Source organism: Dermacentor variabilis, chromosome 2 (assembly GCF_050947875.1).
Source record: "Dermacentor variabilis isolate Ectoservices chromosome 2, ASM5094787v1, whole genome shotgun sequence".
Taxonomy (NCBI): domain Eukaryota; kingdom Metazoa; phylum Arthropoda; class Arachnida; order Ixodida; family Ixodidae; genus Dermacentor; species Dermacentor variabilis.
This window is the reverse complement of record NC_134569.1, coordinates 42,553,264-42,572,202: the sequence shown is the minus strand read 5'-3', so window position 1 is coordinate 42,572,202 and position 18,939 is coordinate 42,553,264. Positions and strand designations below refer to the sequence as shown.

Here is an 18,939-nt window from a genome sequence, read left to right as displayed (position 1 = left end):
GCTCCAAAAATGTGTGCAACATTGACTTGTACACCACCGAAATCAAGTTGAAGAATATGCAGGCTTATATCACTACATCCCGTATATTATAGTACTTGCAGAAGGTTGTATACTTGTTCAAAAAGCAATTATCATAAATTCATCAGTTGTATAGCAATTATTCCTGCCTACATTTTCGTGATAGTTCATCACTGCACGTTTTTGTCATGCTTTTCTCTTTCCTCCTCCTCCTCCTCCTCCCTTGTCATGCTTATTGTAAACACCGCACAATAAATAAAAGTTTCATAGCTGAGTACTGATAAAACGATATGTTGCCTGAGGAATCATCTAACTTCTCTTTCTTTCTTTCTCTATAGCATGTCGGTATGGAGACCTTGAGGATTTCGTTTTTACAGTAGGTGTTTAACAGATATTTATTTCAATTGCGCTACACGAAATATGAAGTAATTCGAAATAAAACGAAATGCGCGGCTCATTGCCCCACTAACTGCGTAGTATACAGACGAACTTGCCGAACTTCTCGCTATGCCACTTCTTCCCCAGGTCACAACATGCGCTTCACGACCGTGTAAGAGCGCCAAGCAACGAGCGCTTTGCGCGGGTGAACTTCTGCGGATGATTTTTTTTTCTTAAGTAACTCTCGCGTACTGTACAAAGAGAAACGTGGCGTGATTCGCGACATTTACGGTTTACAACTATGTAATTTCACGACAGCAACGCGGTTACTACTGCGATATCACAACGGGATCACACAACATCATACTGTGCCCGAGAAGAAGTGCAGCACAACAATGCGACAAGGTTTAACACTATACAAGTATACGTACAACTGCCCACAGGAGGCGAGAACAACGCCTTTGTCAATCAGTCACTTAAGCTATGTCTCTTATGGCGGCACTCGTAAGCGTGTATGCGTGTAATATTGGATTGCGCCGAATAGGAGAATAGGCGACGGCGTAACATCGATTGCAGTTTTTCAAGCTGCGTTTTCGGAGAGAACAGTTTATTGAAAAAAGAAAAGAAAGACAGACGCATTTGTGTTAGGTAGGTTGCCTGTACGCTCTATAGTTCGGCACAACTTCAGAAGACAGGAGAGGCCCCGCCCAGATGACCGAATCACGGCAGCCGATTGCCTCCGCGACTAAAGAAATAGTCCCGCTGACGCGACCCGGCCGTTTGGCTCATGACGTCAGTGTAGAGTGCGCTCCCGTTGGTGGAGGCTCGTGTGTATCTGCCTTTGAGGGGCAAATGCCGCTGCCTTCTAAAGTTGTACCCGGCTGTAGAAGTGATGCGGCCATCAAGAAAACACGGACTCGCTCCATACATGGCGGAGGCGTGAAAGAATGTTCGCAGTTTACCAGCTGCGCCACGTGATGATGGGAGTGGAAATGCTTTCAGCGCCACATAGGCGAGCGTAAGGGTTACTTGCACATTCACAATGCTATAACGGAAAACTAAAGGTGTGGCGGGATAGGGAACACTAACGTCTACCTTAATGGCCACTCTACGATGTTTATGGTGCAACCCGCTACCATGTAACAAGAAGAGAAACAGCCGATTCCAAAACTGCGTCCATCGGTCGTTGACTACCAAACTGGTGTCTTACTGTGTTCTTTTTTTAAACTCTTATGCAGTTTGGCGTCACCGGTGTTCCAATGCTTCGCTGCTTCCGCTTACGACCGCTTCGGATGGCCGGCAGTAGAAGCGAGAAAGCGACCCTGTGATTATCACCGATGTAGCTCTTCGCTGTGCAGAATATATATCACCGGTATCAATACCATACGCTTCCAACGACGACACTCTTAGCTACCTGCAGTTACCGTTGTGAGCATTGCTGTGTACTTGACATGACATCCTATTCATTCTACTATTCGTTCGTTCCACCACCTCTCCACTCCTTACGCCAAAAATAGCTTGTGCATGTAAGCACATAGGCGTAGCAAGAAATGTTACTCGTGGCTAACCTCCCTGTCTTTCCGTCTATTCCTGATTCCTGATGCTCGTTTGCTTACAGCGCAAGTGGAGCAGATTTCATAGTAACGGGCCCAATATTGAGAGCGCTCGGACACGAAACACACTGATCACGCAGGCAGCCTCCTAGACGCGTAAACAATCTCTTAGTCTTTAAAAGGGTTGCCGAAATGCGTTTCGTAGAAACAACGAAAGATCTCAAGAACAATACAGTACCGCTCTGGAAACTTCCTCGCCGAAGGAATATTTCAAAACGCCAAACGTAAGCAGAGTTAGAGGCGACCTGATACCTTCGCTGCTATAGCGTTTTTTCGCAATCATGTGTAAAGCTGAGCTCGGAGGGGTGCGTCGTTCCGCTTTTATCTTTCCCACTCTGCCTATTCCACGTCAGCCACAGCCATATTGTTTCCTTCGCGTTGTGATTCACGTTGCTCCTCTCTTCGCTGGTTGTTGCGCGATGACGTCGCTGTAGGCGAACAATTGGTGTTGTCACGAACTGCTTCGTAATGAAATGATCATACTGTGGAAGGAGAAAAGGAGCCAAGTTTCTTGGCAGCTTGTGCACGCCCACAGCAACGCTTGGCCGACATGGTTCTCGCCAATCAGTGCACTCGCTCGACCTCTTGATGCTCGTGAACACGGCTACTTCGAAGGTACCGGCGCCGTTCCATCACAACGTCCACACAACAATCCTTGTGGTATCTACGTTGGAGATAGCTCTCGAGCGAAAATGACGACAGCGATCTGTTTCAAGCGGCAACGCCACTGCTTTACCAGGGACATTGCTAACGGCCGCTGGCACCGCAATTATACTCATGCACTATATGTACACCCAATGGCAACTGGTCCCACCCCACCCGTCTTTAAGGAGACGGAAGGTTTCAGCTCGGGCTTCCGATTGCGAGAGTTCTTACGCAATTTGAGTCTGATTCACGCGCAAGCAGTACAAGAAACACTTTCTCGTGTCCTGTAACAAGCGTTCAATAAAGGTTGCAATGACGTACAGCTTCTGATCAACGAAATGTGCGTATTTTTTTAAAGCGACAACTAGGCCATGAGTCTTCCGGCCTTGCAAAAGAAAACTAATCAAAGGTTCAACAGAACCATCGCCGTGCAGGGCGCACGAACTCACCCTCTGCTTGCGGCGCTAAGAAAAAAAAAAGAAGCAGCGAAAAGATAGAGAGCTCCAGTGCGTGCAGACATGCTAGCGCCTCTACAAGTGTTGGGCGCTGTTACTCGAAGCTGAGAATGGGGCTCCACCGTGGTGAGCCAGCCTAGACGACGGCCGTGTTCGGCCGAAACACCGGTTATATCTACGTCGCCGCCTGCTTAGGAGACGGGCCTCCGGGCCCCGGCCAGCGAGGAGGCGGCCGTCATGACGGGCGACGAGTTGGGCGTCACCGTGCGCGGGCCCAGGTCGAAGTCATCGTCGTCATCGTCGTCGCTGGAGTCGGCCTCGCGGAGCCAGGAGGCCCGCGCCGCTTCGTCGGCCAGGGCGTCCGCACCAGCAGAAGTGGCGGCCACGCGATTCTTGGTCGCCGCCTGCGTGCGCTGCGCGAGGCCCCGATCGGACGAGGTCGCCGCTGGCTTGTCCGCGCCCGCCGCGGTTGCGGCCACCGAGTGGCGGCGACGCGCGATCTCGGATTCTGCGACGGAGAGGAAGGCGGAATCGAGGAATCAGCGCAGTACAGCACGCGACAAGGGCAAACGCATAGGCGCGACAAATGCTTTGCATTGACAACGTTGACTAATCTAATTTACAGTTAGAGCCCTCAGAGTGCAGTACAGCAGGCACGCGCGCCCCGGCAAGGTTAATTGAACAACTTGTGTATTGAACAACAAACCTTTCTATTATTTTGATCGCATCAAACTTTATCTTTAAGAAAGTGCATTTCAGACCCAAACCGACAAACAGACGATCACTGATGCAACTCGATTCTCTTGTCTTCATATGGCGTGCTTTCAGCAATTTTCTTGCGGCTGTGTCATATTAGCTTTTATCTCGACAACGCCTTCACTCACACTCGAACGCAACGCAGTTCACAGGTAAGGGAGACTTTATTTGTTTGCTTAATTTATCCGGTGTGCACGACCCTTTACGCAGCGCCCCAGTCAGGCCTATGTTAGCCTTTCCGCACGTCAGTGGTATCTCGTAAGCGAATCTTACTGCGCATGACGCAACAAGTCTACCATGCTGGTAAAACGCGAGTTCCCGTCCTTCGCTTAATGATCCGATTTGTCCACCAACGACTGCTCTTCGTTGACCACGTTGTGAGACATGCATGATGCCTGAAACTATTTTTCACTAAGATGGTAGAAGCTATATGAAAGAGAACACACGAGAATTGGTCTTGCTCCGCATGGTACCAGCGCAAGCCGATGATGGCCACCAAGAGACATGGCAACGAAATTGCTAGATAACTTACGTTTGGTGAACGCAGGTGAAAAGAACCATGCCGGTTTGACCGACAAGCCGTCGGCTATTACGGAAAGACAACACTTTCAACATGATTTGCAGATTATATCGTCGCTGGTTTAGGTGCCTGTCGTCATGAGCTAGTCTAGGGCGAGCCGTTTAAGTCGGCGGCCTCTGAGAAACAATGTTTGGAAAAGCATGTTTGCAGTTTAGGCATCATTAACTAGATCGTTATGATAGTATATACCAATGACAGCTCACGCGAACGTTTTTTTGTAAAGGGGCACCAAACAGAAGTACCAACTTGGATTTAATGATTGCGCTTCTGGAAGACCAAAAAATTCAACTATATCGGGCGTGAAAACTTGAGCAAAAAACAAACAAACAAACAAACAAACAGCAAACAAACAAAAGCTATAGACACGTGGCGATGGCACCTCGAAGTTTCCACGATAGCTTCAGTGGCATTACGGATTGCAACAATGCCTGCTCGGGTTTAGTTAGCTAAGGTCACAATTTACCTATACAAAAACAACAAAATTTTTATACTGTCTCTGTACAGACGCGGTGCAAACACGCGAACAATTCTTTGGAATTTGAAGTGCCAGTCCACGAGCTAGGTGCAATGGTGGGTGATGCGTATATTTATTTATTTGCTTATTTGCTGCAGTGCTTACCGTTGTAATGACAACGTTCTCAGTTACACAGCCGCATATACATTGGAAGAAGTGGCTGTCATGTATTCACCTGTTGAATAAATGTTCGTTGGAGGTGGTAATGAAAAACTAATCAAAAGAAAGAAAATTGCAAAAGTGGGCTTCTCCTCGCACATTCTCTTATAATGGAAAAGCCAGATGTACAGGTGCCTGTCACATGTGCGCAGTATCCTATGAAACGTCATGCTCACGGAACTGATGCTCTATCTCACCTACTATTTTTTCGTCCCTATGTCCCTTTCACCCAGTGCAGGGTAGCAAACCGGACGCGCGACTGTCAAAGTTATCGCCCTTCTTCTCTTTTATGCCTCTCTCCGAAACGTCGTCGATGTTCCCCTGTTTGCCGTAAGTTCATCGTGTGTGTACGTGCGTGCGTGCATGACTTAGTGAGTAAGTGAGTGAGTGAGTGAGTGAGGGAGGGAGGGAGGGAGGGAGGGAGAAAGTGCGCACTTACCCAAGTGGCTACCTAGCGTGATGTGGCCGGATCCCTGTGCGGCGGTGAGGTCCAAAGAAGGCCGCCCTCTTCGGCACTGCATGAATTTCGGCTGGCAGGGCGTCGACTTCCTGCGTTCATCATTGAGCGCTTCGTGTCAGATGGCTTACAAGGAAATGCTCTATAGAATTTGACCACGCAATGTATTGCACCTTTGTAGTTAATGCATTTCTAGCGTGGAGGTTTGTCGTGAAGGAGACATCGCGTAAACGGACAAACTAAAAAATCTAAATTACGTCGAAAGCTGTTTTCAATGGAAGCTTTAGCAATGCTTGCCCTTAGCTGCAGCGTTCAATAACAACCCAGCTTGTGCGCTTCTGAGGATTCACAAAATATCGCCACTGTATAATTCTTCTTGTTCCGCCAGTTGGCAGAATATAGCTGGCAGAACGAAACGCAAGTTGACACACATACAAAGAGAAGAACAGGTAGGACGACACTCCTATTATATGTCCTTCTCTTTGAGTCTGTCAGTTTGCACCTCTCTACTATCAGTTATTGTCATTACAGTATGCTGGTCAACGCGTGCATTGTATTGATGAATGGGCATTTATCTTAATTTGAACCATTGTTTGCTGGTTAGTTTGACAGATGTGAGATGCTTGTGTTCCCATGAAGTACCGAAAGGTTGATCCTGCGTCATAAACGCAAGCTTAACGACATAAGCACCTGCTGCCATCCACCTTGATAACTTGAACAGCTGAGGTGCATTTTGTACGCGTAAAGTTTTTGCATACTGGTGTCTGCTGCCACTTTTAATACAAATGGCGCTATCACACATGATGGACAATTCAGTCTCAAGTGCAAATTGCCATCACATAAAACGTATAAACACAGTACAGATGAAAATAGACAAGACAGTCGAACTGCCGTCTCATTAGATAGCAACGATTAATATACCCGTTCATTTCCTTATCTTTTCTCATTTTTATTGTATTTTTAAATTTATTTGTTCGTTTTTTTTCTACTACTGCCTGAAATTTGGAGTACCCCACCTCCACCCCCCCCCCCTTTACGGTTTATTTCTGATGCCATCACGATCACCTTCATTAAAGAGCGCCATGGCCCCCCGCATGAATAGCAAGGAAGAAAAAAGAAAAAAGAAGAGAGAGTACAGCGAAACTCTTCATCAAATAAACCTCAATTGCCAAATACCGTGCAACAAACTCGACTAAGCTGCGCGTCTTCCAAATGTCAATTAATGCAAACGCGGCCCTTTGATTTTATATGAGTACAATCAATCAATCAATCAATCAATCAATCAATCAATCAATCAATCAATCAATCAATCAATCAATCAATCAACCGAGCGATTAAGTAAAATACCTAATTAATTATTGGATTACATAATTAGTTAATTAAAACATTCGCTCAATAAATAAATAAATAAATAAATAAATAAATAAATAAATAAATAAATAAATGGCTGGACCAGTGAGCGGATGACGTCACCTCCTATCCGCCGTGGCCGCTCCTAGCAGCCGGCTCCGGTGCTGCTGACGTGTCTCGGCGCCGGGTTCTTCCTCGGGGCAGACGGCCATCGGTGGCGGGGGCGTGTCCCGTCCGTCTGCGGCAGCGGCGGCCTCATCCTCGTCCTCTTCCTCCTGGTCGTCGTCGTCGAGGCGGCGCTCCTCTTCGTCCTCGTCGTCTTCCTCGTCTCCGCCGGGCTGCTGCCTGGCCTGCTGCTGTGCCGCATGGTGCGCCCGCGCGGCTCTCGCCAGCGGCGGCGGCACTGGCGACGGGCTGCGCACATGCGGCAGCGACGCGGAACGCTTGCGGCCCGGCGGGGGAGTGGACACCGTGGACCGCGGCGGAGCCAGGTGCACGTACTCGGGGGGTTCGCGGAAGCAGAACTCGGACGCACGACGTCCACCTGCGACGAACGATACACGCCGCTCACACGGAGTCAGCGCCAGCGGCCGGAAGACGGCTTCCTCGGCACTGCTCAGGGTTGACAAGGCGCACGTTTTACTGCGAACAGCATTTGTGAGGCTAGAGAATGCGGCGCGCAGGCCTCTGTTAAGCTTTATGTGACTTTCCGCCCACACCCTCCGGCATCGGCGCGCTTTTCACGCTGGGTGTTGGAAGAAATGTGACTCGGGCTCTGAAATTGACTGAACGTGTCCGTTTGTCCGTCTGTTCGCAACGATTAACAGTTGCACCGCTATCGCCAGGCTCGCGAAGTCAGATGCACACTGTTCTGATCCGGCGTCCGCGAATCCCTGGACTGCGCAGAGCGATGCTCCAGTAGATAAAGGAGCAAAGAGGCTTACGGAACAGTGGGCGTGAGGTAACGAGGAACAGCTTGGGAGCGGTAACGGGTAGTTAAGTGGTTTTCAAGTGCAGACAGATGAAAAAGAGGGTGCGGATGGGGGTAGAGGACGCGCCTATAATAGTTCGCACGCTTATGAGGGGCATTCGCAGTAATTTAGTTAATGGAATCAAAAAGTCACTGAAGTGCGCTATTATATTATCTGACGGGGCACAAAAAGATGTGGGACGCACGGAGTGGCGCAACAAATGCATTAAATTTCAGCCGTTCTGGGCTCGCTCCTTTTATTCATGAATGTCAAGATCATGACAACCGTGTCGTGATGATCCTGACGTGTAGTAGTATGGGCATAAACATCTAGTTGTATAGGCAGTATGAGATCTAGTAGTATGGGCATAAAAGGACCGAAATGTTTTGCTACAAGAATTAAAGTACACACGTTAAGAAAGGCCAACAGTGACTGCTTAATGCCTGAAAACGCACACAGCTTTTATATGACACACGAGAACCCATGCTGTGATCCAGTTTCTGAGCATATAACGTTCCCGTGGCTAAAAGCTCTAAGGACAGTGAAGGACAGAACTGCCATACTCGCGAGATAACGGGCCTGTCCGAATTCCTCTTCTCACTATCTTTCTCTCTCTCGCATCTCCAGTGGCTTAGTGCTGATGTGATTTTTTAGAGGATTTTTCAGCCCGCCATGTGGGCGTTCATATATATTACAACCAGCGAAATTCAGAAGGAGTTCGAATGCCCTAATCTCCTTTTTGCCTATGCCACTGCTAAGCTCGTAACCTCTCAGAAGTATCGCACCGGACTCCTTAGCTTATCTATGAGAGCAGATGCGACCGCACAGATGCCTTATGAGTAGCGACCAGATTACGATACTGGATCGTAATGATGGTTCTTGAAGTTTTTATAGAAAGACATGTTTGAGTGACCCTATTTCACCCTGTTTAACTCCATTACTTATTCATCTGCACCCTGTTTTAGCCTTTCGTGGAAGCTGTCAAGATAGATTGGTGACTGCAGACTACGCACACGGAACCCGATACATATTGAACTTCGCCCCGCGTCATGGAGCTCTGTAGCAGTCCTTTTACTGTTAGCTACTTTGTATATACCTTTGTTGAGTACGCAGACAGAAACGTAGCTAGAACTCTTTGGGTCCCGGTGACTCGAGAGGCATAATTAATTAGCACTCTTGCATCTGACCTACCTTTATCTCGATATATGAGATGCCTCCTCCTGCGCTGATCCTTCATCCTTCAAACTTTCATATGCCAGTTTGCTTCTCTATTGCACCGTGTAATCTTTCCGCGTCAGTGCTAAACTCGCACATTTGTTCAAATCATTACTATAGCCTCATGATGGCTCGTGGATATCGTTTTAACTAATGCAGGAGATGAATCTTTTTTTTTTTCTACGCAACTTGCAAAACCTTCATATTTACCTTCCTGCTTACCATTCATGCTTACCTTCCTGTACATTTTTTATGCATGTGTCATGCTATTCGAATAACGCAAGTAATTCCTTACCGAGGCTGCCAGGGCTTCGTAATAGAAATTTAATATGCGCATATTTTATTTTTGTGGCGATTTAAACGGCTGCTTTAATTTTGGCAGATCACGCTGCCGACGATTGACTAACGTCGGCTGTAGCTTCAACTACAGTGTCACATATTGTGAGAGAGGCTACAGATAACGTGCGGCCTGAAACCTTGAAGCTGTGACGTGACGGGCCAGTGACCAAATTTTTTGCTATTTGGGATGTATTTAGCGATGCACCGAGTATCAATGTAAAATATCGGCACCCACACGGAACATACTTTCCGCGCATTTCTGGCGTGATGTCCTTCAGTGCGTCAATGCGTTTATACTTCGCCATATGAGATCTACGTTGTAATCGCTGTCAATGTAAGTAATATGCAGTAACTGCTATGATTCGTTTTCAAATGGTTGAAATTTTGGTGGTCACGTAGCCTGAGGTGGGCTCGCCGACGATGAACGCCGCCGCAGAGAATAGATAGATAGATAGATAGATAGATAGATAGATAGATAGATAGATAGATAGCTAGATAGATAGATAGATAGATAGATAGATAGATAAATAGATAGATAGATAGATAGATAGATAGACAGATAGATAGATAGATAGATAGATAGATAGATAGATAGATAGATAGATAGATAAATAGATAGATAGATAGATAGATAGATAGATAGATAGATAGATAGATAGATAGATAGATAGATAGATAGATAGATAGATAGATAGATTTTGAGAAACACCAAGTCAGAAACGAAAAAAAAAAGACGAACTAAATAACGCCGGACATCGTGGATGGTGATGATGGCATTGCTACAGGCGGGTTTATTCAGGTAGCATTCCATTTCGGCCATCACTTCGCCTAAATTATCCTCTTTCTCAATAACATACAGCTGCGTCACTGCACGTCTGAAAGCCCGCAGTCAGGACCAAACAGTAGCAATAGGCACGATGTCTCTCTTCGAGTGATTATGTGGTTTTCTGGGAATGGCTGACCGCTGGGCACAATCCCTCAGAAACCTGAGTTTCTGCGAAACGCGTCACCTACAGGTCGGTCAGCGAGCGGCGCATGTAACAGTTGTCTTCGTTCTAATCACACGAGGGTTCCAGCCGCGTCGTTTACTCGTATTCGCTTCGGCCTTCACGACTATGACACGCAAGATCGCATGACCCTCTCGGTCTGCACCGCGTAACATGTCACTCGAGACGTCGAGGCTGCGACATCTTGTCTGGATAATGGGACAGGGTGCGCTGCGATAGAGAAGACGGGGAACGCGAGTGTCGGAGAAGAGTCGCGGAAAAAGAAACTCGCATTGCGAAATGGGCGCGAACGTATACAGCGAAAGGAGCCGGTTTGCATAATGAACACGCAGATGGATAACGTCCTCAGAGGCACAAGTGTCCGGCGTAGGAGAAGCGGGATCAGGCCAGCTGTCGTAGCGATTGCAAAACTGCGCTTCGATATGCGCAGTTCAGGCCGTTTTCTAGAACCAATTTTTTCGAGAGTCGGCAGCTCTACGCGTTCCCGTTGAGCAAAGAACGCTGACGGGCATCCGTGGCGTGGGCGCACCGCGCTCTGGCCTAATTATTTGGCGCCACTTTGACACACAATCTATCAACAGCAGGTGACAAGACAATGAGTTGCTTCTAATTAGAGCTGGAGCCAGCACAATATCGGTCGTAAAAGCTGTCACTGTATTCTCACTCGCAACGGCGACTCGCGAAAAGAGGTACTGCGTTTATTTTTTGTTCACTATTTTAAAACGAGGCTGGCGAATACGCGATCGGGTGCGGAAAGTTTGGGTCAGTCATAGTGCAAGTTTTTTGAAACACGGGGACAGCATGAAGAGGGGGAGGGAGGAAAGAGATAGCTTTCGCAACTACCCTTATTAAATAGGCAGACGAGGGTACCCTAAATTGCGTTCATACAGGAGATACCATTGGCTGAAATGAGGGTGCTGCGTTCCACAGAAGACACGGGGCAAGAAGAAAGGACCGAGTAGGGAGAGTGAAGTCGAGTGAAGCACGTGTGGGGGTGATTAAAAGGAATTATTGAAAAAAATTGGCCCTCCGCCTTCCACGAAGATGGGAAGCAGGAGGGCCAATTTTTTAATAATTCCTTCACCTTGTTCAGCGTCTGTTCTCTTTCTTTTCTTCAAGAGTTTAGAATGAACACATCCGTGAGCATTTTAGTAGCTGGCAGTCGTAGACTTGCCTATTACATTTATATGGTCAGTTGCAACCTAAGGATGTAGCGAAAAAATACGACTAGAGGGAATTCACTAAGGGCGCCTGTAGTTTACTTTTGCTGATTCTTATTCTTCTTCCTTTTCCTCGCGATTCATATACCCGCTTCAGCTTTCGACAGCCGATGGCTGTCGGAACATTTGCTAAAGAGCGGCGTTGTTTATTGGAGAGACACTAGTGAAACTCACAGCTGAGTACGTATTAGCAGCGTTACCTAACTATACTTTTGGAGGTGCATGTTAACGTCCCACCGTGTTGCTTGCGGTAGGATGGTGAAGTGGCTTATTGAATGCGACGCCCCATAGACCGCGTTCACAAATCCGCTGTGTTGTATATTTGTGCTGTGACATGTCTTTTCCGCATGCATTCCTTAAGCTTCCTCGTTTTCGTGTGTATTGCGAGTGGCAACCGGCGTGATCGTTGTTTACTGCTGGGCAACTTGGGCATCCTGCTCCTGAGCTAGTGCGAGAAATAAGGGCTTTATTTCTTGGAGCCGGCAGGGGACACATAGCGTCCGCAGCGTGTTTTCGTGGGAGGATCTTCCTTTTTGATTGTTTGTAAGCAACCGATTACAAAATGGTCAAGAGTGCTTAAAGAAGACAAAGATGGTTTGGCTTCGGAGACTACCGAGACTACCGGTACATCGGCAAACGGGCAATGAAGATTGAATTTTGCGGCAGGGGGAAAAGAGATAGTCTTAAGAGAGAACAGCAAGACAGATAGTCTGAAAGAGGCGCCGATCAAGGAGTGAAGGAAGGAAAACAAGAGGTGAAAGGCAGAGATGTTAATCAGGTGAAGTGTCCGGTTGGTGACTGGCTGAAAGAACCAAACCGGAGAAAAAGGGAAACAGCAGTGTCCGGTGGTGTACGTACATATCATGATATACTGATAATCGAAAGAAAGAAAACGATATAGAAAGCAGAAGAAGAAGCAGGAGGAGGGTGATGAAGAGGAGGACAAGACGGATTACTTGCGTGAAGAGTTTCGCAAATAGTCACAGAACAACTGCGGACGAAGTGCACAAATGGGAGGAGGGGCGGGGGAAGGAGAACGAGCCCCGTGGGCACAGTTACCTTTCTTGGGCGCTGGTCGCGGCGAGAGCGTGGGCGCCCCGTGCAGGCGGATGACGGGCGTCCGCCTGCTGGCGCCGTTGGACGCAGGCGATGACGTCAGCGAAGACGAGCTGCCCACCGCGGGCTCGCGCCGTGGGCTCGCCTCGCTCATGGCGGCTCTCCCTCGGCTCCCTCCCTACCTTGCGGGAGGCTCGTCGAGGGGAGGGTTGCGGGGAAGCGCTCCTTCCCGGATGGCTTGGAGGGAGGAGGAAGAGGTCAGGCTCGGCGGGGCGGGAGTCGCTGGCCAAGGGCAGCAGCTGCGAACGCAAAACCGAGAGAGAGAGAGAGAGAGAGAGTGTGAGATAGATAGATAGATAGATAGATAGATAGATAGATAGATAGATAGATAGATAGATAGATAGATAGATAGATAGATAGATAGATAGATAGATAGATAGATAGATAGATAGAGAAAGAGAGAGAGAAGATTGTTATCAGTGTGGGGCGCACAATGGCCTCAGGATTACTCGCGTGAGATGAAATCTGAGGTGTGATAACGTAACGATTATATTCCAATTTGTTTTATATTCCCACTTCATCAACGTTTCTAGCAGTATACTCTGCATGCGCTATCACCGCGATCGACCGGTTCTATTTGGTGGATGACATGAATGGAATAGAATCGAGCGAAAGGAAGCCTTTAAATTATTCCGGCCCCGATTTCAATATCGCCTTGTGAAAAGGGGCGCGGACGAAGGAAGACATCGCGCACTGGAATGCACAACTGTTTTAGAGATAATTTCATTTTACAAGGGGGTGGGATGCGCCTTAAAATCGCGCATTACGCCGTCACAAGAAACAAACGAGGCACAAAGCATAAGCGTGGCAGTGGAGGAACTATATCCTTCGGCGTCTCCTATATTGTCGTGGCTGATATTTCGGCAGCAGCAACAGTAGTCTCGTCAAATGCAATCACGACGACGCAACGCTTCCTTATACAGGCACAAGGTCTTGCTGCACCATCGGAACACTGATGCGCGACATGTGGCAAAGTAATGTGGCAAAGAGTAACGACCGAGGGGCAAGTGGAGGCTCTCCGTGGAACCAGCACGCATCTTGCTCATGTGCGGCGGAACAAAAAAAACCTATCAATACTTTGCAGCGTCACTTCTCATCCCAGAGAGCGCTTACGAGTACGGGCTCTCTTTCTCTCTCTAGCATACGCAGGTGGGTTGCAGGATGTCCACAGCTCAGGAGAAGGCTAAGGTATAAACAGCCGTAAGATATCGTCGCCCTCTCTGTGGCCGGTGCACTGGTCCTAGCAGTCGTCTAACCTCCCTCTGAGTCGACACAGTATTTATGTTTTACTCTGTAGCCGGGTGCAATTTTAGAAGGCAGCGGAATTTGCCCTTCAAAAGCGGATGCACACGAGCCTCCACCAATGGGCGCGCATTCTAGATTGACGTCATAAGCCGAACGTCCAGTTGCCCCACCAGCGGAGACCATGGTCGCCCGCGCTTCGAACTGGGCCGGATTATTAAGCGGGACTATTTCTTTAGTCGCAGAGGCAGTTAATTGCCGCACTTCAGTAACCTCGGCGGGGACTTTCCTGCCTCCTTATGTTGTACCCGATTATAGAAGGTTAACAAACATTTGCGGCGTTTAAAAGCTGTCATAAGAATCATATATTGGTCGGTGAAATGAAATGCGCGTCTATTATATTCACCATCAGCAAGAAACACATCATTATTACGCATAATTTATTTTCTTGCTTTAACGACTGGTTATTGTATTTACCATAGTTGCTGGGGTATTCCGCGTCCGGGGTATACAAATGGTAAGGAGGAAATTTATTCTCAAACTGTAAAACCCTGAGTGCGTTATTAGAGTGCATAAATGTCAGCCGTAAATCGCGTAAAGATTGTTGTCGTTTACGCTGTATGAAAAAAAAAAGGCCAAGCATGTCGGATTTTACGGATGGCTCGTGCATGTCTTCATCACCTTCAGAAACCGATATCTTTGTTTCAGAAGTTCTTAGTTGGGTTTTCGAGAAGCCACTGCTGAGATTTGATTGCGTGCCACGAATGAACGACTCACTTGAAATCATTTTTTAAGGAAGACTGTGCCATCTCTGGCTTTAAGTCTTCATTTATGCGTTCGTGGTCTCATCATTTGTGCTCAACAAAGTGTGCTCACAAAGCTGAGCATCGAAAACTTCCACGTACATTAACTACCACGAACAGATATTACTTGTTGCCACTATCGCTGCCGGGATCGTTTTTTCTTCTTCTTTTCTTCAAGCAGGACAGCCATATTGAATAATTAAATAATGTATGGCACACAACCAGGGACTGGTAGTCTAAGCCACACGAAATTCAAATCTTTAAACATGTATACTTCACGGGCTAAGGTCTGTTCCAGAGAGTTTACATGGTCGGCGCCTAACTTGAGCTCTGTAAGCATACACTAAGCTCAAGTCCAAAGCTCGAAACACTGCTCCGCATCAACGAAAGGTACTAAATAATGAGCGCAGAACACGTTTCCTACATATGTTCGCAACAGCCGAGCAGCAGTATATAGGTGCTTAAAATAGGGGTATTTAATGTGCGGGTTAATTAGTCACGTGAGAATAGAGAAAAAGCTATTGAATGAAATAAATTCGGCATGCTCCATCAATGCAACGAAGCCAATCAATCAGATAAGGACCAACAAACATTACGAGAAACGAAGCAAACGAAAAAAGCGTATGCATGACGCCAGTTGGATTAAGATCCTCAAACTGCGGTTCGAATAACCAGAACCACGACCCATCGTTCTGCGCATTTCCACACGCGTCCGCAGTGGCACGAAGTCAAACGAGTGGCGCAGTGATCGATAGCGTGTGGTCTAGGAAAGCGTGGTCCCGGCCTTAACTACATCAAGTCTGCCACAGCTTCACAAGATTGGCGAGCACTGAACCGTATTTGAAATTGCACGAGTTAATCATTCATTACAGAAAGCTCCATATGCACGCGTGTTAGATACGCATTATGCGCGCTTCCAATGTACGTAGAAGTGTGGCGATGCTTAATGCTTCATGTACGCACGATAAAGCTCTGTGCAAGGCGTTGAACACCCAGTCAAACAACCCGGGAAACGCAGCCTCTTAGAGCACGAAACGTATTTGCGCGTTTCTCTATGGGCGAGTCAATTTCCTGCGAATTGAATGAGTGAGCATGCGTGTCGTTCTGACGCGTGGTTTATGGGATTTTCTAAGGAGTCATTGGCCTAGTCAACGTTCTGATTAGGCTTTCTATATCGCAGGTTAATTTACAGGATCTCTTCAGGATTTCTTTGGTTGACACGTGACGATAAGACAGCGTTTGTGGCGACCGTGTTTGCAGCTTACTGTTTCTGCGCCGGAGCTCGTCTGCCGTTCTGCGATGTAACTTCGTGTTTTTATTTACTTTGGTGTATTTATATATGCAAGCAGACTGTGTTTTCCAGTGTGTTTTTGTGACCTCTGCTGTGAGGTGTCTCACATTTGTGCCACCTTTCCTTCTCGCATTTCTCTTTCCTTCTTCCTGTCTTCTATTTATACATCTCTCTATCTCTCCTTCTTTTGACTTGTATTTTTTTGCTCAGTTCTGCCTTGTTCTTTCATTTTTTTAGTACATATTTATTATGTGGGAAAAACGGTAGCTTGAGCCGCTGAAGGGCGCCGACATTTCATGGATATCATGCTATAAAAAATGGGCGGTAAAGTCGTCTCGATAAAGACCGACGATTACTAAGAAGCCAATTGGAACCTCTTGAATCATCAGACCTCTTTATCCTTCAAGGCCAATGGGCCACCCACCAGAATAAAGCTTTAGCATCATTGTTCGCTATAGAGAGTTCTACTAGGGCAACAACTACTGTCTGTCAAAAACGAATGACTAATACCTAGATTTGCCAAAACTTCGTGCTTCTGGCGTTAAACTGCTCTGTGACTCTGCAAGCTGATCATTTTCATCAAAAAATTTAGCTGTAAACGCAGCATTCCGAAGTGATTAGGCATGTCCACAGAAACTCATCGGTTTCATGCGTTTAGAAAAAAATATATCTGCTTGAAAACTTAGAAAGATAAAGAGCGATAAATAACGTCACAAGAACGCCTGAAGTCACAAGCACGACAATTAGAAAAATCCGTGCACTACCCTTTTTTTTTTTTCATGGTAGCCGCAAGATCGCTGCGCCAGAATTATCTTCAGTAATTTCGGTAGGAGACCATATGACGCCCACTACTCAACCGCTTTAAACAGGCCTGAATTGGGTCTGTACATTCGTTTTGTGTTCACCATGTGGCGTCGTCAAGTGGTTAGTGATTCTTTCATGGTACAAAAGTTCAGTCATGTAAAATATGCTCAATAGCTCTTTCTTTCTTTTCTTTGTTTTTGACCTTGCGTGATGCACAGATGCGATACCGCCATCTTATTTACCCTATATTTGTGGGGACTGGAATTGAACGCAGACGGAGCAGGCAAGCAGTCGTCTGCATAGAATTAGGTTTTACGATGCACTCAGCACTACAGCACTGCAGGTGCACTACAGGTGCAGAAACCGTATCCACAAAGCTTTTCATTCGAAAAGCTTTTTTGTCATTGGCTGACCGCCTTCGCTATAATAATGTCGCCAATATGATGACTCGCAGGATCGCCTTCTTCCATGCAATTCAAGCATAGGAAGTCCTTTGTGAATACGGGCCCAAAAGTGCTAAACACATAGAAGAAAAATTCACTACAAAGCAATGGTGGTATAAGCCTGAGTACGTTAAGATTAACTGATCAGAACACGGCGCGAGTGATACAAGCACAAGATGAAAAAAGAAAACAAAAGAAGTCAGGATAAATAAAAAAAAAACAGAGGACAAGCACTGCCCTGTGTTGCCGTGTATATTGTAGTCGCCCCTGTCGCACTGAGTTCTAATCAACTACGAAGCAACTCGGCTAAATAATGGTTTTACTGCGCACTAAGCTTTCTGGATACAGCGCGGCTGCGATACAGCCCGCGCTTACTGTAAGCACTGAAACGTAAAAGTAGGCCGATTAATATCGCTTATGTTAGTGACGGCAGTTACCCATGTTTTTTTCTTCTGTTAGTGATAACACTTTTTCGTCACACACACACACGCACACACGCACGCGCGCGCACACGCGCATGCACGCGCGCACGCACGCACGCACGCACACACGCACACACGCACACACACACACACACGCACGCACGCACGCACGCACGCACACACGCACACCAAAACAAAACAAAAAACTAGCCAGGCTCCATGAGATGTCCTTGGTGCAGGAAATGAAAAGGACAGCTTAAAAATTCCCGGATTATTGTTTTTTGAAGAGCAGCTACACCTGTCTTGTCTACACCGGCTTTCGCAACATGAAATAGCGACTCAGATAACGAATACAAAGAGCAAAAAATAAGAGGTACAGTAGCGGACGGCTGTAAAAAGAAGTATAGAGAAGCTAAAAACTATATAGTCTCCACCGCGTTGTGCATAAAGACGAACTTTGACCTTTATCACCGAGTCCGCCGGCCTTACATCTTCCGCCCGTTCCCCCCCCCCCCCCCCCTTTTTTTTTGTCTCATCGTTCCTCTGCACTTCCCTCGAGGTGCAATCCCATCGGCTCGTCAACGGCCGTCGGGAACCACGTGACCTTCGGACCGGAGGCCGAATCGATGGCGGCTGCCTGGCCAGGCCGGCCGGTGATTCTGCTCGCTGCGACTCGGCCTGTTGCTGCTGCTACTGCTCGAGCATCGGACGGGTAAAGAGGGGGCTGCGTCGAATTCTTTTCCTCGCGCGCACCAGCGGCTCTCCTGCGGAAGTCGATATAGCTCGCGCGCCATGGATCGCAACGACCAGACACGCCTTCCTTTTCTAGTTGCCTCGCTGCCTGCACTGTCGCCGCGTACTGGTTTGTTGCACCACGCGGCCTCGCGCGAGGTGTCGGGATTTATCTCAAAGCTTTGCGTTTTCCTCCCGCTTCTCGCGACCCGACACCGATACCCGTTGGCGATGTGTTTGCCTATTCTTTCTTCTTGTAATTGCATATTTTGTTTTCTTGTTCCTATTTTGACGTGACCATTATATCCATCCAGTTGCCGGTACGAGGCCGCTTCCTCCATTTTGCGTTACGGTATTTCAACACAGCGTCACCGTCTAACCGTTAACGCAGCCGTCGCTGCTACGGCTG

The 18,939-nt window shown here is 47.4% G+C and overlaps 1 protein-coding gene across 1 annotated transcript in view; it reads right to left on the bottom strand.

Annotated features, from left to right (window-relative positions):
- Nucleotides 1-225: 225 nt before the first annotated feature.
- LOC142571700 (uncharacterized) overlaps nucleotides 226-18,939 on the bottom strand; it is a 216,433-nt gene continuing 197,719 nt past the window's right edge. The window contains exons 2-5 of the mRNA XM_075680236.1: nucleotides 12,737-13,032; nucleotides 7,049-7,469; nucleotides 5,558-5,667; nucleotides 226-3,617 (exon numbers count right to left, since the gene is read on the bottom strand). Coding sequence (XP_075536351.1) covers nucleotides 3,301-3,617; nucleotides 5,558-5,667; nucleotides 7,049-7,469; nucleotides 12,737-12,887 — 999 coding nt within the window. The 5' untranslated portion in view covers nucleotides 12,888-13,032 and the 3' untranslated portion in view covers nucleotides 226-3,300. The remainder of the gene's footprint in view (nucleotides 3,618-5,557; nucleotides 5,668-7,048; nucleotides 7,470-12,736; nucleotides 13,033-18,939) is intronic.